General features: G+C 38.9%; 1 protein-coding gene across 1 annotated transcript; it reads right to left on the reverse strand.

The window, feature by feature from the left end:
• Positions 1-565: 565 nt before the first annotated feature.
• On the reverse strand, positions 566-23,548 carry LOC107040139 (A disintegrin and metalloproteinase with thrombospondin motifs 12-like). Its single transcript, XM_015260082.1, has 13 exons — positions 23,404-23,548; positions 22,849-22,986; positions 22,429-22,707; positions 10,092-10,220; positions 8,762-8,879; positions 7,794-8,172; positions 7,538-7,688; positions 7,119-7,432; positions 6,795-6,919; positions 6,541-6,687; positions 6,266-6,412; positions 5,980-6,190; positions 566-727 (listed from the first exon to the last, which is right to left on the reverse strand). Exons 1-13 carry the CDS (start codon positions 23,546-23,548, stop codon positions 566-568), a joined length of 2,445 nt encoding a protein of 814 aa, XP_015115568.1.
• Between the last annotated feature and the right edge of the window lie 179 nt (positions 23,549-23,727).

Raw genomic sequence — 23,727 nt, forward strand, 5'->3', positions numbered from 1 at the left:
TGAATGTCCAATTGCACTGATAATTGTCTTTCACTGTTAATTCTTGGAGTCACTGAATTTAGACTGAATTTAATCAACAGAGGTGACGTACTGAACAAACCGGTGATCTTACAAAGACCGGTGATGTACTTGATTACTAGTGAGGTAGGTGAGGTATAAGAAGCTACTGTACTCGGTGAGGTGCCATATAAAACTTGCACAGGTGATTTGCCCGTGATAGACTTATACGGTGAGAGGCTAAGCCTAAACTGATTCGCGCGTGTTTCGGTGACTTATGGCTGATGACCTGAAGGGTCCCGGAGATTTTCGAAGTAGGCCGATGGTCGACCAGAATGTTCTGGAATTTTAGTTGCGTTTCAAACACCCCGGGGGCAATTCATCATCAGGGATGATGAATTAATTGTTGAGTTTTCTCTGCTGCTCTCTCGTTGATTTGCTTCTTCTTCTTTTGAGTGATTTTCTGGTGTTGATGATGTTTTTCGGAGAATTGTCTGCTGGTGCTATACTGGTGTTGTTGAGGACGCCGGGGGCGTGGCTAATTCTTCAATTTAGCCACTGTGAACTTCTAGGTGTCCTTGACGTCTTCCTGTTGAGTTGCTGTCATCCTGGTGAATTCCTTGTCGAGTTGAGGGAGGCGTAAATTCCCCCATTTGGCGAAAGCGCCGACTGTCGAGTCGAAGGAGGCGTAAATTCCGTCGATCATCGTCGAACTCGAGGCTGATGATTGCTGAGGGGAGAAACACAGATTGAGAGAGGTATCACTTGCCAAAATAACGATAAATGGAACGTGATACTTATCTCTCAATCCTGGAGCCTTTGGGGTTCCCTAGCTGCTTGGTGAGAACATCTTCTCCCAGGGCCTGTTCTGTGGTAGATAGTATGCCGAAGAGGCTTCTGGAAATTCTGATGCCTTTGTTGATTTCTAGAGATTTAACTGTGTCCCACAGTTGTTGATCATCTGTGGTGATAGCTCCGCAATTTGTATGCAGTTGATTACATTAAATTTGCATGTTTCCTGGTCCCTGAATTTTGGTGAAGCTTCATCAGCTGCTCTGTTGGTTTCCTTACGGCCGTTGGAGAAATTCTCGGTGAACAAACTGTGCAATTACGTACCTCGTAGTGTTCCATAATTGCTGTGTGTTGGCGCTAACTAATTGAAGATTCCAGGATTTGACGAGGTGAACCGCCTTGGTTGTCAATCCTCCTGCTAATGTTGAATGGACCAGTCTTCTTTTATGTGAATCGGCTGTTTAATATTTCTTAGAGCGCCGATCTCTACTAAATCTGTTGATGATCTCTTTTAGCGATGTAGTTGATGAGCTGACTGTTGATCTGAAGTTCGCGTCCCTTTTTTGGTGAAACTTGAACCTCCTCTTGGTGATGTTCTTCCTTCTGGTAAGCCCTTTCTCGACTGAGAGAGGCGTAAATTCCCCCAGTTGTCGCCGAGCTCATTGTCGTCGATTGCTAAGGGGAGGAACATAAGGTGAGAGACGTATCACTTGCCAATAAAATAATAAATGGAAGCTGATACTTGACTTTCAATCCTGTAGTTCCTGGATTCCCCTTCCTGCTGATGATGATGTACTTCTGTTGAAATTAGTGCCAGAGTTGACTCCTCTCGCGTAAGCCTCGATAAATGTTGATAATTCTTGGTTCGTTGATGATCTGCTGGTGAATGGCTGCGTTGATGTGACGAACATTTGGATTGTTGAGTTCTTCCTGAGTGGTGATTGGCTTATTTTTAACTGCCTCATTTATTGCTGACAGTCCCTCATCTAGTGTGACTTGCACAATTTACTCAATGTTGCTCTCTGGTTGAGTTCCTTCTGTGGGGTCGTTGACCTGAGCGTCGTCTGCCATGGTGATAATCTGTGCTAAGTTGTTGATATTGTAAGTTATCGGCTGTTGAGACGCTACTGATAGCCGATGAGTTACTGACTACCGAGCGTTCGGTGAGTCGCCTATTGCGTGGCGCACGTGGGCCAAACGTTGATGGGCTTCAGCAACACTCGACACTCACGAACGCTCCCGATTTCGACACTGAATTTCACTGGTATGTCCTTTGTTACCCCGTCGCCCTTGCGGGTGTAAACAAAGCGAATGTTCTAGAACCCTGTCCGTTGATTTGCCCGTGCGAACCCCGAAAGTTTACTCGACACGAGGCGTGTTTATGATTTTTCCACAACACTTTTCACACGTTTTCACCCACTATCCGGCTCGAAGGACCACTGTTTGGTGAATGACTAGATTTAGGGTGGATGTGGGATGAAAATGTGGAGGGAGCTGTTGGAAAAATTACTGATGAGCCGGATTTAAAAAATCACACTTTATTTTATGGGATCGCACCACTTTGTCAAAACTTATGTACACTCTTTGGTAATTTCACTGGTGAATGTCTAATTGCACTGATAATTGTCTTTCACTGTTAATTCGTTGAGTCACTGAATTTAGACTGAATTTAATCAACAGAGGTGATGTACTGAACAAAACAGTGATCTTACAAAGACCGGTGATGTACTAGTGAGCTAGGTGAGGTTCAAGAAGCTACTGTACTCAGTGAGGTGCGATATAAAACTTGTACAGGTGATTTGCCCGAGATAGACTTCTACGGTGAGAGGCTAAGCCTAAACTGATTCGCGCCTGTTTCGGTGACTTATGACTGATGACCCGAAGGGTCCCGGAGATTTTCGAAGTAGGCCGATGATCGACCAGAATGTTCTGGAATTTCAGTTGCGTTTCAAACGACATCTTATCATGAAATAACCTAAATTCAGTAGTTTATTAAATAATTACAAAAATATAATCAACATTGTTATGTAATTATTTAATAAACTATTGGGTTTACGTTATGACACTATAAAACGTTTTTTGTTGGAAATTTGATCTTCTGCAAAAAGATTTTGTTTGCAAAATGCTGTAAAGNTATTTAATAAACTATTGGGTTTACGTTATGACACTATAAAACGTTTTTTGTTGGAAATTTGATCTTCTACAAAAAAATTTTGTTTGCAAAATGCTGTAAAGCCATTTGTTTACGAGATAATTGCAAAAATATTTTTTTTCAGCAAAATTCCACCAAAATAAAAAAATCAGAGCTCTGGGGATTCCGTAAACAATTAATAATTATTAATTGTTTACTCAAAACGAGAGAGGAAAGAATCATTTTTTTTCTGTTTCGTAATCCCCTCCAAAAACAATAAGAGCGACAGAGAACTATCGTTTCTTCTCTTTCTCGCTCACGAGTGGAAGGGGAACTCTATCCAGCTTCCTGCTCAGTGGAAGGGGCATCACGCATACTGATGCGCACAGCCACACGGACGTACAGCTGCTGAACGCTGTAGCGCCATTGGCTGTCCTCCTCACCCTAATAACTCCTCAGGGGTGCTTCTGATCAAAAAGTGGAANGGGGGGGGGGGGGGGGGGGGGGGGGGGGGGGGGGGGGGGGGGGGGGGGGGGGGGGGGGGGGGGGGGGGGGGGGGGGGGGGGGGGGGGGGGGGGCACCGGGAACTCTCGGTTAGCAGCTCCCCCCCATACCCCCCGGTTTTTCAAGGAAAATTCGCTATCTCCTTTACTTTCCGAGACTTAAGGTGTGGGGAGGGGAAGGCGGGGTGACACATCAACAACTCTCCGTTAGCGACTCCCCCCCATTCCCCTGACGGAACCATGCGAGAGTACGACTTTATATTTGTTCCAGCAGTGGAGAGTTGGGAGAGAGTTGGAGCCAAATAATAATATTAAATATATTAGATAAAATTTTTTCTCTTTTGGTGGAGAGGGGTGCAGAGGTAGTGGGCGAAGGGGTTAGAGTCATATAATAATATTAATTATTTTGGATAATGTTTTTTTTTGGAACAGAGGGGGGGGGGTTAGAGTTAAATAATAATATTGTTTATTTTTGATAATATTTTTTTTGGAACAGAGGGATGGAGGAGGAGGGGGCGAAGGGGTTAGAGCCAAATAATAATAATAATTATCTTTTTGAAAGGGTAGAGAATTGGGGTCGGGTGCATCACCGGCCCAACTCTCTACTCTCTATAAAAGTAGAGAGCAGAGAGTTCGCCCGGTGACGCACCCAGCCCCAACTCTCTACTTTCTACAAAAGTGGAGAGTAGAGAGTTGGCCCGGTGACGCACCCGACCCCAATTCTCTACTCTCTCAAAGAGATAATAATTATTATTATTTGGCTCTAACCCCTTCGCCCCCTCCCCCTTCATCCCTCTGTTCCAAAAAAAACATCAAAAATAATTAATATTATTATTTAACTCTGACCCCTCCTCCCCTCTGCTCCAAAAGAGAAAAATTTTTTATCAAAAATAATCAATAATATTTTTTGGCTCTAACCCCTTCGCCACCGCCCCCTCCGCCCCTCTGCTCCAAAAGAGAAAATTTTTTTATCAAAAATAATTAATAATATTATTTGGCTCGAACTCCTTCGCCCCCTCTCCCTTCGGCCCTCTGTTCCAAAAGAGAAGACATTTTTATAAGAAATAATCAATAATATTATTTGGCTCTAACCCCTTCGCCCCCTCCCCCTCCGCCCCTCTCCTTCAAGAAAGAAAGAAATGTTATCAAAAATATTTAATGTTATTATTTGGCTTCAACCCTTAAAAATGGAAGTTTTCACCCTTTCCCAAACGGAATAAAAATTATTAATGAGTTCCCCAAACAATTCCTAATAAATGTATATAATTTTGGTCTCCTTCTGTAATACTCGTTCGCCGAATAAACATATTTTCTAATTTAATTAATACAGATAATGATTTCGTAAACATCCCCAATCCATTCCCAAACGATTACCATCAATGAAAAATAATAATTAATCTTTCGTCGACCGAGTATATAACGCTGACTTAACTGACCAAGTCGGTAATTCAACGCTGGCGCCATCTCCGGACATCCCCCCACCTGGGCTCTTATTGCCATACATTACATTATCGATTATTTATTATAATTGATGGAAAATAACAAATTTAACGCTGTCAATTAAAATAAATAATTCATCAATCAACTTTTTCATCATTTTTTCATTGAATTTCAGTCGTTTTCATCCAAAACTAGCATGCCCGCAAGCATACCCGCTACATCCACGCTACTCCGGGCATCCTAAATCGCCAGGGTACGTTCAACACAAAAATCTATTAGTTTTTGCTACTAACCTATTTGTATTTCACTGCATTTTGCTGTTGTTCTCGAGTCACATAATGTACGTGACGATTATTATTTCGTTTCTTCATTTTGAATGGCTCAAACCCACTTTTTTACTTACAAATTTATTTTTAAATTTACTGTATATAATTTACGGTATTCCCGTCCCCCATGCAATGGGGTAATATATTCCAAAAGCATTAATGAATTGAATTGAAACTGAATTGAAAAGAAGATGGCGAAATTATTGTAATGACCTTTTTCATAGCCCTTGAAATTCTCTACAAAAAAGGCCTCCATCAAAATGCTCCTATCTCCCTTAAATTATAAGATAACGAAAACTACAGACTAAACTGATGTTACTGACTTAACCCCGAATTATCATTTTTGAGCTCATATTTGGTGAAAAAAAAGTGGTCTGAATTTCGCTCTATATTCGTTGCTCTGTTTCCTACCGTTCCATTTTGCCTCGCGTTCAATTTTGTTCCACCCTCCCCTATAATTAATTAATCATGAATGAATTACATTACTCCAATAAATCATCCGTGTCCTATTCACGTTCAATGCCAAAGAGAAATTGTTCAGGGAAAAATTTTCAAAAGAAATTATTCCCTTAAATCAATTTGCTATTACGTTTTACTTAATTTTATCTCAAATTCAATACTCTGAGTGAAATGATCATGGGAATTTTTTAGACGGGGGATTTTTTTTTAGGGGGAACATTTCTCGGGAGAATTTTTTTGCGGAGAAATTTGGTCAGGGGACAAAATCTGGTCCCCGTATTTCACAACTCCACTACTCAATAATTTTTTGAGAAGAAAACATAACACAAACATTCTTGAGTTCCTTGAAGGAATTACTGTCATTTGCTACTTTTTCGTTTTTCATTTTCTGTACCTGACCACGTGGACAAACTACCGATCCCTTCTCCTGGAGGTTGCATTGGAAATCAGCATCATACATTGCCCCTGGAAGCATATTCGGGAGGTTGTAATTAGCGGGGGGATTTCTCGGATCATTATTCAAACACTCTCCTAAACCACTCCTGGCAAAATATCCAACGAAATTAACTTGGGTAACCATCCAAGTATCAATGTATGAATCAAAAACTATACTTTACTCTAGTAAATTTGTTATGAACTTTCTACTACACGTGGACCATCGAATAGTGTAAATGAAGACAATGGGAGACATGAGGAAGTAACTTTGATCTTTATCCTGAGGTGGGCAGCCACTGACATCCTCTTCATCGTGGCTGCAGCCCATCCTAAAAATATGAAAAAAACAGTGCATCATAATTCATTAGGTTCCCACATCGTCGTTACGATAAAGACGATATTGGAGGGTATCGTCACATTTTCACATGCAATATAACCAAGAGAGGAATCCACATACACATGGCCAACTTCGTGAGCTACTACAATACCGAGAAGGAGACCCGAGTCTTCGTTTATGGCTGCAGCTTTTGGGGGATCACACGCTGCCGCTACGTAGGCCAAACCCATCAAAGTGCATCCAGACTGCTCGGAGCAGATATCGTGTCTTAAAGAATTTTCATTTTATTTTAAATGATTCCATAAGTCGTACAGTAAAAGATTGATTGGTGATGAAAACCATTTATTGATCTCGATAAATTTTCTCATCATTACCTAGTGATCAGAACTGATATATCGAAATGATTTGGGTGAGTTTTCTCTTTGGGATTCATTTTTTCGGACCATGCGGCAAAACTCTCCAATGTTTTTTCCGCTTTTGGTGAAATTGTTAGGTCGATCTAAGAAAATCCAAAAATTCATTTTTATCAGTCTTTGTTTTCGTCAAATTTTGTTGAAATTTTCGACACTCAAATTTTTTTCAATTGTCTGAACAAAATTTCTATTTAAATCGATAATGGAGCGAAAAAAATTCAAGGATTCATGATTTTATGCTAAATTGTTAGGATTATAATTGGTGACGTAATTTGGATTGATAACCTCTTTTTTCTCAGCTTCCAGATAAGTCATCTTCACAACAACAACATCAATTTGGTTTCCCACCGAAGAGTCATGATAAAAATCGGAAACCATATTCATAATAGTGAGTAAATATTTCTCATAGTCAGTTCCCTTATAAAAGTCAAGAAATTTTTTATCAGCAACGACTCCAATTTCAATGAAACGATGAATACTGTGTGTACCAGAGCTCGTTTTTTTATCATCAGCACGTTTCAATGACCGTGAATTACCAGTCTCGATCAAACGTTGTTGCCGCTTGGTCAACTGCTCCGCCCATGCTGATTCCCAATCATCTGTATTCTCACAAATCACGTTAAATTCATGTTCTCTGCGATATTATCCGATAACAGCTTCAACGAGAGAACAGAATGAGGAAGAAATAGAAAATAAAACTCAACCGCCAGTTCCGCATAGACGTTTTGGTGAATCTTTTTCAGTTGGTGTTTGGCGTTTGTAAATCATGTGCACATGCTGGCCGTCTTTTCCCGGCTTTGATTCACTCATTGGCTCAATGAAATATCTTCCATCATCAGTTTGAATATATCCAGCCTTAATGGAACCGATCAAATAATTTTAATAGTAAGGTCGTTTTCCGTTTTTTCAACTGGCTGACATTCAATTTGATGAATGTGCATTAAAGATTGAAAAACATACCACTCCGTCACAGAGGGACAACGCAGCGCGAGAGTTGGAATGACCTCTAACAAAACCTCTGTAATAACATTGGTCATCCGAAACCCTCTTGAATCTCAGCCTGGCATTTAAGTCGTTTACTGGACCATCGCTCCGCGTCTCAATGACCATTTCCGGTGAAATGAAGTCACTATATGGCGTCAATTCTACATGATGATCAGCTCCATTGAATGGCAGCATTAGATGTAACCTATCCACATCTGAATTCATCGATCTCTTCTTTCTCTCAGTCACTTCAACTCGATTGTAAAAATTTGGCAATAAAAATGTGCTGAAACTCCCATCTGCATTGGCCCGTCTCGGCACAAGTAACTCCGGCTTTCTAACATCTCTTGTGTACCTGGAAATAGTTATTTTCATCACAAGGTCCACAAAGTATTTTCTGACGAATGTGATTATAGGCCTCGCCTTCGGCTCGGAAAAAACTAAAATACTTTTGGACCATGGGATGAATGCAATTTTTCATCAGAAGGCCCGTAAACCGCGATCTAACCGAGCGAAGCGAGGTTAGAATTGCGGTTTACCGAGCCTTCTGACGATAATTCAATTTTGTGTATGGAAAATTTTTCTGCGATAAGCTCAAGAGACCTTTGTATTGAACCGTGCAGAGTAAACATATAAAACAAAATGTAAATTCAATCAACGACAAAAGAGCCTCTCGGAAGTAAAGTTAAAGCCTTAAGTTGGAGGTATGAATTGAATTTCCTAGTTCTCCATAAACGAAAAGTTACACTCTACATCTACGTCACAATTCACTCGACTCTCCACAAAGTCGCTGGATGGGGAGGCTAATTGCGTTTGAAACGTCTCAACATTCAGTTAGAATAATGTCCACAGGGAATATTACAAATGAATAAATGATATTATTACGTCGTAAAATATTGAAGCCATGTTTTTCATTTACCCTACCTTAAGCGATCACAACTCACCATCCGTGATATACATCATTAATTCCATCTCCATCAGTGCTTAATGGACTGCAAGTTACCACAGTAAAAGTCCAAAAGAGCCACAGAAAGCAGCCGACAGACGCCATGACACTTTTGTCTGTTACAGGACAAAGAAGCATCGTTAGTATTAAAATCTTCAATCCTTCACTATTATAAAAATCACATAAATTCGGGGATTTAACACTTGACATTTCGTTCTATTGGACGATAAAAAATATATTATAAAAATCGTTCAGTACAGTGAGGCTTGGCGAATCGATTATTGTATCTTTTCATGTATTAATTTAGGAATGAGAACCGTGTCTTAGTTTCCATATATTACGAGGCAACCCACAGGCATTTTATAAGGCTTGACAATAGGAACTGGGAAGAAAAAAAGAAGCTCGTCGGTAAAACCTTATTTTTAGTGCTAAGACATTCGGTTGAGGACTACAGTAATTTAATGTTTTCCATCTCCATTTGATTTTCATTTGATAATCTCATTAGAATCAACCCAAATGCCTGAAGCTCTCGATGGATATGAGGGACTGTATTTAATTTTTAACTTTCTGACGCGAAGGGAGGAAGTTATTGTAATGACCCTAAAAATCGAATGTGAAATGTCCATGATTTCTTTACATTTCTCGGTCTCTCGAATCATCCTGATACGATTTTGAAGACATGTCTGTAGGTGGGTGTGTGTGTGTTTTATTTTTATAGAGGTTTAGGAAAATCTTCAAAAGATTCTGGTAAAGTGATATTAAAAACCAGATCTGGAATTCTTACCCAGTAAAAACCCATTTTTCCTCTTTTCACCTCTTGTCATCTGTTTCCATTTCCCTCGCGACACCACCGCTAAGTATTACTTCGCGAGTAAGGTCTCAGCTATTTGCTCTTCTTCATTTTCACCTAACGTACGTCCCCCTATCTTACTAAGATGTTGTGCGTGGGTAGGAGGTTCGAATAGATTCTCCGTCTATCGTGCAGCTTTGCGCTCGGGTTCCTCTCTTCTGAGCTCCTTCACGACGCCTGCCGCAAAGTCTCACGTTGCGTCCCAGGCGACCTGCGATGACAGCATAGCTTGTACCATGTTTTCAAGCAAGACTTCTCTTCCTAGGTTAGATTCCCAAACACGCCAGATCTCGCTAAAGTGGGGGCATTTGAAAAACACATGCTCCGCGTCTTCGTCGACTTCGGTGCAGACCGGGGACTTCGGGGAATCCTCATGTTTGAATTTATAAAGATACGCCCGAAACCACCCATGTCCGGAAAACATTTGCGTCAGGTAAGAATTTACGTCACCATGTGTATGGTTCAACCAAGCACTCACCTGTGGGATCAGCCGGTGAGTCCATCTTCCCTTCGACGAGTTGTGCCACTTCTCCTGCCATTGCTGCAGACTTTTTCGCCTCTCTTCTGCCCTGAGTTCTGCTGCGCTCAGTGTCTAAAATTTCCTCCGCTGATACAATGACCTTCGTTCTTCGGCCAATAATTCTATGGGGAGCATCCCGGCTATGACGCACGCTGCGTCTTCAGATACCGTACAATAGGCGCTCGTGACTCGCAAAGCACTCAGTCGAGAGACTGGTGCCACTTTCCGCCGTGATTCCTGCAGTTCCAATGTATCAGCCCATATGAAAATGCCGTAGGTGAGCACTGACGTGACCACCGACGACAGCAGGGCTCTTCTTCTTTATTTTAGGGCCCAATGTTAGGCATGGCGCGCGATAAGGTGGATCTGACTCCAGACGCCTTGACTCCCAGGTGGTCGGTTTGCTGCTTGAAATTGAGTCGGGCATCGATCATCACTCCCAGGTATCGAATGAACGGCTGAGAAGTAATTTCACAAGGCCCGACCTGCAGCGTTATGGTCTCGGTTTTTTTCCTGCTGGCGATCAGCCCTGCCTCCGCCAGTTTCAGACCCACTGCGTCCATCCAGTGACGGGTCTTCTCGAAGGACGTTATGTATGTGTGTGTTTGTGTGTGTACGCGTATGTATGAATGTGTGTGTGTGTGTGTGTGTGTGTGTGTGTGTGTGTGTGTGTGTGTGTGTGTGTGTGTGTGTGTGTGTGTGCGTGCGTGTGTAAGTATGTGACAGAAAATTTGTCCAACGATATCTGGTGACTGAATGGAGCGATTCGAAAATTTATTTTCTCAATCGATGCGTGTTAATGTAACTTAGAAATGATTAGTTTATGAAAAGAATCCACTCAGCGGCTTTTTATATATTTGCATAAAACTCCTGAAAAAAATGACAAAAAGCGTTGGTTTCATTCAAATTTGACAATTCTCCGAAAAATAACGATGGGATTTGAATCAATTTTATGTAATCGATGTTTCTTTACATGAATTGATTCTCAATATGTTTTTAGCCGAATAGTCTCAGCGGTTGTTTAGTTTTTTGAAAAAACTTTGAAGTTTAGCGATTTGAAAAAAAGGGAAGAGTTGGAAAAAAAGTTGGAAAATTTTGGAGTGGGTCATTTTTGAAGTGGATCAATTTTGAAGTTGAGGAAATTTTGAAATTGCATTTTCAAGTCGCGGAATTTTAAAGTGGGTAACCTTTGAAGTTGGAGAATTTTGAAGTGGGTTTGACATTGCAGTTCGAAAAGTTTGAAGTGGGTCAACTTTAAAGTTGACCCACTCAGGTTCAAAAGCAATGGGAGCGAGCGAAGCTAGCGACCATCAACCTAGACCAGTTTTTTTAAATAGAATTGCAACGGACAAATTCGGAGGCATACTACCAATGGAATTGGCAGAAATGGAGGAATGTCAAGACTAATAACGCATAAAGTAACGGTCACATGCCTTCAGTCGGATAGGCTCAGCCGCCTGCTTGTTTTTCTAAACCTTATATAAAAAAAGCATGCATTGGAAACCGTCATGGCGAAGGACATGTAAAAAGTGTCATGGCGGCGCATGAAGGACGCATTCTCATGTAAACTTTCATGAGAATGAGTAATGCGGCCGCGACGGCGCTGTTTAAGAAAGCGCGCGTAAATTACAAATCCGATTCTCTATGTGAAATGGAAAATTGTTGGAATGATAATTAATAATTGGATAACTTGAAAGCCAAGAATGGAATGAAACAAGTGGGAAATTACGTTTGTCATCATATAGTATTGTTATTTATTCATATATATTATTTTTATATTTATCACAGATGTAGTCACTCAAATATATATGTTTTGGGTGTTTGGGAAATTGCTTTTTTCTTGATAATATAGTATGGTTATTTTTGGTAATAAATTAGCAATACACTTCCGAATGGTCATTTTGCACCGCATTTTCTTCTATGGTATATAATTCATCGTTTGATAATCCTCTTAATAATCCTTATATAAAAAAAGCATGCATTGAAAACTGTCTTGGCGGAGAGCATGTAAAAAATATCATGATCGCGCACGAACGACGCATTCTCATGTGAATCTTTATGGGAATTAGGGAAGCAGGCGCGGCGGCGCTATTTGAAAAAAAGTACGCGTAAATTATGAAGCGGACTGATAATATGAATTAAGAAACAAATATCGTGTCTACAATAGATACGTCGGTATATATTTTCTACACATGGTTTCGTTTATAATCAGTGCAATTAGTAATTTTTTTAGTGATGAGAGTTGAGAACTGACAAGGTAGTATCTAGAGGTAGAGAGTAAGAATTGACAGATCAAATTCCTAACTAACATAAATAATTTGTTTTCGTTTTTTTTCATTCGATTATTGTTTAATCTTCATAGTTTTTTTTTCGACCGGTTCAATAATGAGATCGTAATCTTTGGCCTCTGAGGTCAGTAGCAGACTCAAGGTGGTCAATGGAAAAGAACAAAAACAATTCCAACAATCCAGTTGAACTTCGCCCAAAGTTTCGACTCCATGTGGAGGTCATCTTCAGGGGCATTTTATTTATTATAGAACTAAAACCAAAAGAAATTTGACCACCAATCAGTTACAAAGCGGAGTTAAAATATAGAAAATACATGGGCTATGAAACCATTACAAAACTAAATACTTATTCTTAAATAAATTGGCACATAACCACCGTCAACATCCCCCATGAGTAATGTTATGACAGATCTAACCTAGAAAAAACCTATCTATAAATTGCATGAGAAACCCCCCCGAGACCGCTCAATGGATCCCGTGTGAACAAAACACCATTCAGTAAACAGACTAGACTCAATTATTGCATTAACATCTGTTCCAAAAATATTTAAACTACCGTATCACAATAAAAACATCACAAAAAATCCTCTCACCCCTGTCATAACAAATTGCCACCAGTCCAAATGGACCGATTTACATGAGCGACACAACGATAATAGCTCAATTCGGCTAGCCCCAACTCCCCCCTCCAGCCCCTTCCAAATGGGTCATGTTGGCGCCAAAGTACGAAATGCGAAAAACCTAACTATTTATAAATTAGTGGATTGTAAATAGACAAAAGTCTTTTTACATCAGTTCTATAGTTTACGCTAGTGTTCAAAACTTTTTTAATGTGGAACATCTCCAATCAATTCCTTTTCCCCTTATTATTCTCATTATCCAAAATCTTTACTTTATCAAAATCAAAAGAATGCTGTAGCTCCTGTGCATGTTTAGCAAGGGCCGTGCGCCCATTATTAGACACCTTGCTCACACTGTACTATAAATTCTTCAAAATCAAACGAACTTACCTGTAAGTGAAGTTCGATTGTAATTATATGAAGTCTCGTTCTCGGGATTACAATCCTGATATTTACTGGTAGATGTTCAGAGTTCGATATTTTTGAACTTTTTATTTTACTCAAATTTTCTTTCCCCAGATCAACTATTTATCCATAATTACTGAATTATTATTATTGATCTGACTATTATTCTTATCACGATTATAGTCATATAAACATGTAAAAATACATTTTGTAAGAATCACTTGGTTATCGATTGAACAAGGGATGAAATTCTATAGGCCATGAGCATTGCAAAAAACAAGAAAATAGTAGAAAATGGGCATCGAACTATTAAAGCCGTCGTTAATAAAATACTGCCACTGAAGGGCTATCGAGAAAAAGAAAAAAATCACAGCACCGTCGATTCTCATGGCCAAAATGCAATTTCGGGAATGAAGCTAGATATGACTTCAGTTTGATGGAAGGAACCACCTGACTACCTAATAGTCCTGTGGACTATTTACTATAAACTATTCTGTAACATGAATGTCAATACCAGGTTTTCGAAAGCTGTTATTTATTCAACTGCTTATTTCTCGAGAAGTTGTAGATTTATGGGGCTCATTAAATATTAACAAGGACCTCTTTAGATAAAGTCAAAAAATTTGGTTGTTTCTAAATGGAAAAACGAGAGATTATGCTACATAAGCTTGATATCTCTTCAAAAAATTGTAGAGAAAAGAGAAATAAATAAATACATAAAAAATCTGAGTTGAGACCTTTTGGATATATCGAACTTCTATATATAGAAGTTCGAATAGAAACAGAACCAATTACATGCACGTGCATATCAAGTTCCATCGCATTATTCATGCTCGTTAGAAATAGAGCTTTCATTCCATGGAGAATCCTTAAAAATTTTAAAAACAAAAAACAAAAATGGTCGATTGGAGGCCAACGAAGCCCATGAAATTAGTGATTCTACTTACGAACAGGCAACTCTCACATGGTAAAGAGAGTGCTAATTGATTAGATGCAGTCTGAGAAACACTTGGATTAAAAACAAAGAAATTCAAAAAGAAACTCTAGTTGCTGTTTTTTTTTTGGAACTGATGATATTATCCATTGGCTATTTGAAAAGTCATATGAGACTTTAGTTTCGAAGAAAAAACTGTGGACGAAAGAAATTTCTGGAAAAATCCAGTTGAGTTCAATTGGGTAGAAGAAAAATACGTCGATTTTCAGTTCTTCAATTATAATGACTTATTTCATAACGCGATAGGTATACAATAAGCCAACGAGTCAGGGCATTAACAGCGGCCCCTTATAAGGCAACAGTAGAGAATATTACTGAATATCTTATAGATTCACAGGAGAACAATCATTGAACAAAATAGGGGGTCCAGATAATTGGATAGATACCGAGCTTACACTTCAACATTGAGTATTACTTGCAGAGATGGTCTGTATGATACGACCATGAGTCCAGATGTTTTGACATCTTTTATCATTTTTCAAAATTATCAATAATATTATTATGACGATTTATATGTTTCATGAATTCTGGAGGATTTTTAATCGGAAATAAAAACATCTACTTGTTAAGTGTCTGAAATTACTTCTCTAGCGGAGAAATTCTTCAAATTTAGCACTAATTTAGAAGGCAAGAGAAACTTCTGGAAAATCCCAACGTTTAGCAAAAATATGACAGAAAAGTCTGACAGCTTCATTTTTAGGTTCATATGAGCTTTCCGTGACCTCTTTTCTGGATCAAAATTTTGATCAGAGAAGAAGAAATCTGAATCTAATCAAAATACTTTTTTGATGTCATCGTTACAAAAATCCGTTATAAGGATTTAACTGTGGGGCTTGAGCAAGGTCCTTATGTTAGATTCACGTTAGGGTATCTTATTTGTAACTTTCATTCAAATTTTTCAATAATTTTGATAAATTTGAACCAAAAACAGCAATTTTTACGAGAAATATATATAGATAAGTTGATGTATAATATCGAAGGGGGGACATCTAAGAATATTTTTCTTACTTATTGTGATGTTTCGATTTTTTAACAAATAGGAAGAAAACATTCTTCATATCAAATTCAATCTACAGGTGCACTGCTTGAGAAAGTTATTTCATATTGATAAATCGTGCTTCTCCAAGAGCAAGATTGAAGGAAAAATTTTCTTCATTGGTATACCATGTATTGTATTAAAAACAAACTTCAGGACTAGCCTTGAAATTCCTTTATTTTCCAAGGATTTAATTAGAAAACTGTGACGAGGCACATTATTTAATTTGTATTATTTTTATACATATTTTTCCCCAACACACACTGCCCTCTAAAACCGCAAATTCTCGCCACCGTTGGTTACCTCTTCCCTCGCTTTTTCCCTAAACGCGCCTCTACCCCCGCCCCTGGACATCGCGAAGACATCAGCCGAAGGAAGCCATCAGTTCCGGCCCCACCCAATCAATTGGAGAAGCCATCGCCCCATGGAAATTCCCCATACTGGACCCCCGAATACAACACCTGCAATAATCCCTTGTGAGACATCCCTGGATTGTGGTCGTCGTCACCACTCACCCGGGCTGATTAGCCCCGATTGCTCCCGAATTAAAAATCGAAGGAGATCGACACCTGACGAACCCCCACGAATCGCGAAGGAAAAGAAAAGACCGTCACTCGTGCATTAGCTGCCCCGTGAGTCGCCACGTGCCCCGAAAGTAGTAAATAGTGAATACAGTAAAATTCGCCCGGAAGTTATTTGGCGGATAAAAAGAGCATTTTTGATACATCGAGCTCATCCCAGCTCTAGTATTGGTACCCAGGAAACCCCGAGGTGGAAAGGAGGCTCTCCAGGAAAACGCCCTGGTATTTTGAAGGAGTGCAAGGCGCCGGTGGAATTCCCACGCGTTCGCCAGAGTGAAGTCCCGTCGTGAGTACGAGTTACCCCCCTCATTTTACCTCTTGTCCCCACAATATTACCCTTCATATCCCCCAACGGCGAGCGCACACATTTCTTTTTGTCCCTCAGTAAATTATCCGATTTAGTTATCTCTTTTGATTACTCCCCTCGACACCTCTAGATTCTCCCCCATTTTTCACAATTTAGATTCATCGCTTTTTGACGTGTACTAAAGTAGCCTGGCCTCCCCCACTTCCCTAGATCAGAGCAAAAGGCCTTTTTGACGTCTTCTGACGATCCATTCTTTGTAAAGTTCATAGAATATATCTTATCATTTGAATTTAACCCCTTATTTGATCTATTTCTTTATTTTACCGCTCCTCAATTCAGGAAATAGTCTAATTAAAATAAGGAAAAGGTGACAAAACATAAGAAAATCGTTTCAATCAATTATGTATTCGTGATTTGACATAGCTCAAAAATATATTTCAGTGAATGAATGCTTATTTTCATAACTTTGCGCTATGGTTAAAAATCATGGTGTTTAATCATGATTATGTATGTATTCATTCATTTAATTATTTGTTATTATTATAATTAATATTATTATCATTCCTTCCTAAGTAAGATTCAGATATAAAACCCGGTTTTGTGAGTATTAAGCGATAAATGAAGTTTTCATTGGGTATACCCATGAAAATCTGCCCTCAAAAAGAAAAATGTATGATAAAAATTGACTTTTGTTTGATTTTCCTGTCAATTATTTTTTTAACATAAAATATGTGAAGCTTTGACTAAGATTCACATGAGAAGGTTTTGTCGGAAACTAAATCCAGCAATACTACGCGTATTTGAGATTCAACGAAGAAATTGGATATATCCATCCAAAACAAATTTTCAATTCAAAGTTCCTTTTTTCTGAACCGTTCATGGTGAGATGAGGCAACATTCAGTTTTGCAACGAACAGCCTTGTCGGACAGCTCCGCAAAGTTGTCATTTGTGATTTCATTTTCTCATCAAAAGTTTTGCAAATTTAATTCATAATTGATTTATGCAAGTAGGAAAAATTGCAACCTCTGACATAATTTGAAGGTTGAGTATTTATTAGTAATTTTTTTGAAAAAAAATATTCAAGTTGGAAGTGGAAACTGTTTAACATATTTGACGTTAGGCAGTCATAGCCTTTACAGTTTGTGGGATATTTGACGCAAGCCCATTCGGTTTAAGAAACTGCACATTGGCTTTGTGAGGGATGTTTACATGTTTTTTCATGTAGAAGATGGTGAAAACCAAATAAAGTTGAAATATGTGCTCATATTTACTGTAATTCACTGATTATTCAGTTATGTTAGGAGTTATGAGCACTTTCTTAACTCAATGAATGAGAAAAAATAAACAAGCAGAGGTAGAAGCCTATTCTACCGAAGCTTTTTTACTGTCGCTTTTTGTGATACTACTTTCTCTCGTTTTTAATTTCTACCAATTCCATTGGTAGTATGCTTCCGAATGGATCCGTAGTTATTCCATTCCAAAATCCAATTCTACTTCTGTGATGGATCGAACCCAGAGTTGACTCAAATTTGAGAGTTAACTCACCGTATAAGTTAACTCAGCATGGACCTGATGTAGTTCCCCGGATCAGGTCGGGGCTAGGATCTCCGTATAAGATCCCACACGGGTGCCCGGTTCAAAGCCTGTCTTGACCACGCGTTACATTCATGATCAGGACCATATAATTCAATAACCAGACACCAACCTGATATGAATGATGAATTTGACAGCGTTAATAGAAGTCTAAACCACTTCACAGTCGAAAATAGGAATCTGATCTCAAAAAAAGAGAAAAATTGAAATATCTCGAAAACTTTCAATTGAATGGTACCTATATTTTGATTTGCATCGATAGCCACCACTCAGACGAAAATTTTGAGAGCAAGCAGAATGCATTTGGTCCAGTAGTTTTTGAGATATTAAAGGAAGAATTTTCGATTATAAAGTTAAATATCTCATGAACTACTGGGCCGATTTCGCCCACCGACAATACCAGCCTTCGTTACCAACGGCGCTATAATCATACAAAGTTTGAAGTTTTTATCTCAATTATTTTTTGAGTTATCGTGGATACAAGCGATTTTTTGAAAAAAGTGAAAAAATAGAAAAAAAAACCCATTCTCCGTAGTGGATTCATTAGGTTTTGATACAAAAAGATAGGTATTATCAAAACAAAGATTTTCGGATAAAAAAAATTTTAATTGATAAAGCCGTTGATGAGATATTCGTGAAAAACCATTTTTGAGAAAATGCTATATCTCAGGAACCACTTAGTCGATCAGGCTGAAATTTTGCACATGTCTGTCTCCCATTAGGACCTATTATGAGCCAAAATTTCAGATTTTTCGTAAAGACAGTTTCAGAGTTATTGATGACTTTCTGGACAAATGCGCATGCACACACACACACGCACACACATACATACATACATTTGCTAAAAATATCAAATGTCGACGTTTCAGATCACCCTGAGTCATATCCAAGCAAAATTAGAGAATCGAAAAAAATTGCGATTACAAAGCTTCCATTCGGAAGCAAAAGGACTAAAGTTGAAGCTAGAAATCTGAAATTTTGACACATAATTGGCAATACTTTGGAGCATTTCTGGGCGCAGTTTCGGCTCGATCGGCCCAGTAGTTTCTGAGATACAGCGTTTTCTCAAAAATCTTTGATCGTCAATATCTCGGGAAGTGCGTAACCGAATTGAATTTTTTTGACGTCAAAATCTTCTTCGTGATAATATCTATCGAATCAAATCATAATGTTGCCACCTAACTGTCGATGGTATGGTGATAATCGGCACTTTTCATTTTTATGAAAAAATCGTTGTAGGCAGGATTGCGCCTTGAAAAATGAAGATAGAAAGTTGAAATTTGGTAGAGTTGTAGGTCTTATGGTATCACTGGATGGTATTGTGACTGGGCGAAATCGGATGAGTAGTTTAGAAGATATTCAACTTTTTGTGAAAAACTGTTTTGCTCAATATCTCCGCCACTACTGGTCCAATCGACTTAATTTTTTTTCAAAATATTTGGCATAACACCCTCTATTGAGATCAATCAAAATATACATACCCCCCGATACAAAGTTTTTGAGATATCGACGTTTTTCTGATTTTTCGAATAAAAATTCACTGTGACGGCTGTAGTGCGTGCTCAACTTGGGTTAAAGATTTGAAATTTTGGCTGTGAATTCACATTATTGTCCCACATTCGTGTATAAAATTTGGCGTTAATCGATCCAGTACATCTTGGTATAGAGTGGTGCATCCACATCGCTTTTTTTCTGAAAAATCGCACATGCTTATTTTATTAACGATTTCTGTCACGACATGACTTAAAAAGGCATATAATACTGATCTATATTTTTTTATACTGCATATAATCTCATATTTGATGGATTTTGTGAAGCCATGGTTGTGATCAAGACGGAAGTTGGTGTGATCTAATTTCTTGAATTTGGAATTTTATATTAGTCTTCATCAACTTTCCAAGACGGGGCCCTCCTGATATGGAATTCGCCGCTCTCTCAATATCACTACAATTCAACAACTTTCGATAGTCATAAGATGATGATTTTCATAACAGAGTTTGTACGAATTTATGAACTTGTGTATTTTCTAAGATATTTGAATTGAGAAGGAATGGAAAAAATTTGTATTCGACAAAATAGTGGACGGATTAATTTCTAATAATTATCAGTTATTTTACTGAGTAGTATCGACCAATAGCCAAAATTTTAAGTCGTTGAAAGAATTTTGAAGTACTTCATAGCCTACTTCAAATAGAAAAATGGAAAAGTAACAATATCTCGAAAACTTTGAATGGAACGATATACATCTTTTCATTCGGCTCGATAGCCCTTATCATGACGAGTATTTTCAAAAAAAAAAAAAAACTTCATTCGGTATAGTAGTTCTCGAGATATTAGAGGGTAGAGCTTTAACTATAAAGTGGAATATCTCAGGAACTACTGGTCCGATTTTGCCCATCAACAATACCAATCATTGTTACCATTAGCCATATAATCGTACAAAATTTCAAGTTTCTATCGCAATTATTTTTTGAGTTATCGTGGTAACGAGCGATTTCATGAAAAAAATGAAAAAATGAAAAAAAACTCTGTTTCCGGTGTTGGGTCGATCAAGTTTTGATGTAATCAGATAGATATCATGGTTATACATATTCTGGGAAAAAATTATTGAAATCGATCGAGTCGTTTAGCAGATATTCACAAAAAACGATTTTTGAGAAAACGCCATATCTCAGGAACCATCCAACCGATCAAGCTGAAATTTTGCACAAATTTGTATGTCATCAAAACCTATCATGAGCCAGAATTTCAGCCCTTTCGCGGGAATAGTCTTGGAGTTATTAACATGTTTCTGGACGAACACACACACATACATACACACGCACACACATACATACGGACATCGGCTAAAAATATCAAATGTCGGCGTTTCAGACCACCCTGAGTCATATTCATGCAAAATTGGAGAATCGAAAAAAAAGTGATTACAATGCTTCCATTCGGAAGCAAAAATGAATAAATAAATTAAATCTGAGCCAGAAGCATCCATGTGCTTATCAATAGATCAGTATTGAAACCTTTTTAGTGACTTGACATCATCCACAACAACGTGAGGGTTTGTCTCAACGTTGATAAGTCAGGAAAACATGAGTCAGTTTATGTATAAATAATATTATCCTTCATCAATTATGAAAACGACAGGTCTGTGGGGGCGCTACCAGACCTTCATGGCGCATTTTTTCGAATTGCTCTCTAAACTTGTGACTCGATCTGCATGATCAGCGGTACTACCAGTAAATATCAGGATTGTAATCCCGAGAACGAGACTGAAATATAATGTCTTTGAGGTATTGACCCGTCTGCCCTATGTAAGCCATACCGCAGTCCGAACAATTTAGTCTATAGATCAACTGTGACTTAACCATCGGGTCAAGTTTATTCTTAGTGGAACCAAAGAGACGTAAAAGTTTATTAGTAACTCTGGTCAGTAAACTTATGCCGAATTTCCCTAGCAATGTCCTAAGCTTCATGGACACCCTATCAGGAAAAGGCAAGACCATGGATTTCTTACGATCCAAACCCTCTCCGCCATCACTAATCATCGGCTGTCGGGAACTATTAGAACGTAGCCCCTCCAACCGAATATAATGATTCACGAAGTCCTTAGGGTAATCGTTTATACTAAGGACCTGTCGCGCAAACAACAACTTCCTCTTGACAAATCTTGGATGTGACAATCTGTATATACGATCCACCAGGTTTAGAATCACTGCAACTTTTTGGTTCATTGGGTGCTGGGACTGGAAATTCAGGAGCTGCCCTGAGAAGGTCGGCTTCCTATACCAGTCGAAGATCAATCCCGTCCCCTCCCTTATGATCATCAGATCCAAGAACGGAATCCGGCCTCCAAGCTCAACTTCATGGGTGAACTGGAGACGCGGATGATAGGAATTGAATACCTCCAACACACGTTGTACCTGGTCAACAGGAACACGAGTCAAAATGTCATCTACGTAGCGATGAAAAAAAGGAATGTCAAAACGCAATTGGGAAATGCAAACAGTCTCTAAATCCTGCACCACCAGGTCCGCACACACAGGGGCCAGAGGGGACCCCATGGGCAGACCAAAGTGCTGCCTAAAGAAGCTACCATTAAACTGATAAAAAGTGTTGAACATCGCTACCTCCACTACCTTCACAATCTGTGAGATAGGGATCCTACCAGTAATTCTGTCCTGTTTATTATCAATTGCAGTTTTGACCAGGTCCAACGGCACGTTGGTAAACAAAGATGACACATCCAATGACACCAAAATATAATAGTCAGGGATGGTGACACCTCGCACCAGCTCTTTGAAGTGAACACTATTCTTCACATAAGAAAAATGACCAGAAGTGGAAGACGTTTTGTATGGATAAATCTCACGAGTTTGTGCAATGGGTCGTTTATTGAAGAGATTATGGGCCGGAAACGTAGCACCGGTTTGTGTATTTTTGGTAAGAGGTAAAGCCTAGGACAAGTAGAAGTACAGATCGTCAAATTTCCACACAGATCACTCGATATAAACTTCTGCTTCTCCCAGGATTTGACCGATTTATTGTTAAGGTTCTGAGCAGTTACATTCTTATCTTTCGAAAGGCTTTCGTAGGTCAGCGGGTCCCCCAACATTGCTAAACCACCTCGAATGTACTTATGTCTATCCAGGAGGACAGTCACCTGGCCCTTGTCAGCCCCGGTGACCATAACATCCTTATTGTTCTTAAGAAACCTATTCACCACCAGAGTCGCTGGATCAGGTCTCTTTCCTCCTAAATTATTCATATAGTTAACTATAATGTTTACAAAATAGCTCCTTGTTGCTCAATCTATTTTATCGTTAGGAATCAGACTAATATTATTCTCAAGCTCAGTCATAAAAGATTGAGGGGAAAAGGTGTGGAGAGACTCACTCACAGAAAAATTATGTCCAAGAGACAAAAATTGTGCCACATTGACTGGAACTGTCACATCAGTCAGATTTATAAGCCACTTGGAGGGGCTGATGTCATAGGGTTCAGAAATTACAGTTATGCTGACAGCATTATGTGCTGAATGATCAACATCAAAAATAAAACTAAAATCATCAAAATCAGTAGTCTCAGAAGTCTTCGTATGCGCTCGTTCTTGTTAATGGGAAATTAAGTTATTGAAAGATTTTGATCTGAGCTTGTCTAGTTTCTCGTTGAGAGCAGCCGGTTTTACTTTGCATAAATTATTTAGATGGGCTGTCTGTTTAGTCAGGAATTCCTGAAGAATCCCAACAGTAATTAAAACTTCCAACCTATTTTTTAATCTTAGAATATCCTTCTTCACATTCTTTATGTTGTTGATGCAATCAGAGATAGTTATATTAAGAACCTTCTTCTTAAAAATACGGGTTGTGTTACGAAAATTCAGAGACCCCGTAAACGTTGAGAAATGAAAATCAAATAAGCATTTGTACGTTATAAAATTGGGAACCAAACCCTCAGATCTGCACGCCAAGAGAAAGTTCGTTTTTGTGCTCAATGTGAGCTCCAGGAGCAGCGACTTTTTCAGTCGCTTGAGAAGATCAGCTGGCTTAGATCCGAAATCTCTGTCAATGACGCCAAAGAATGAAGGGCTCCCCATGTCTTTGGCCAGTGTAGTAATCTTCATAGTTTTTTTCGACCGGTTCAATAATGAGATCGTAATCTTTGGCCTCTGCAGCCAATATTTTTGGAACAGATGTTAATGCAATAATTGAGTCTAGTCGGTTTACTGAATGGTGTTTTATTCATGTGGGATCCATTGAGCGGTCTCGGGGGGGG

Source organism: Diachasma alloeum, unplaced genomic scaffold, assembly GCF_001412515.2.
Source record: "Diachasma alloeum isolate Michigan unplaced genomic scaffold, Dall2.0 Dall_scaffold_00321, whole genome shotgun sequence".
Classification (NCBI taxonomy): Eukaryota; Metazoa; Arthropoda; class Insecta; order Hymenoptera; family Braconidae; genus Diachasma; species Diachasma alloeum.

Excerpts from the sequence above, each read along its gene's own strand:
- LOC107040139 (XM_015260082.1), bottom strand. The coding sequence starts at position 23,548 with ATGGGGAGCCCTTCATTCTTTGGCGTCATTGACAGAGATTTCGGATCT. Across the intron at positions 6,191-6,265 it reads TTCATAACAAATTTACTAGA|GAGTGGTTTAGGAGAGTGTT; the intron begins GTAAAGTATAGT and ends ATATTTTGCCAG. Across the intron at positions 728-5,979 it reads CCTTCAAGGAACTCAAGAAT|CAATCATCAGCCTCGAGTTC; the intron begins GTTTGTGTTATG and ends TTCTCCCCTCAG.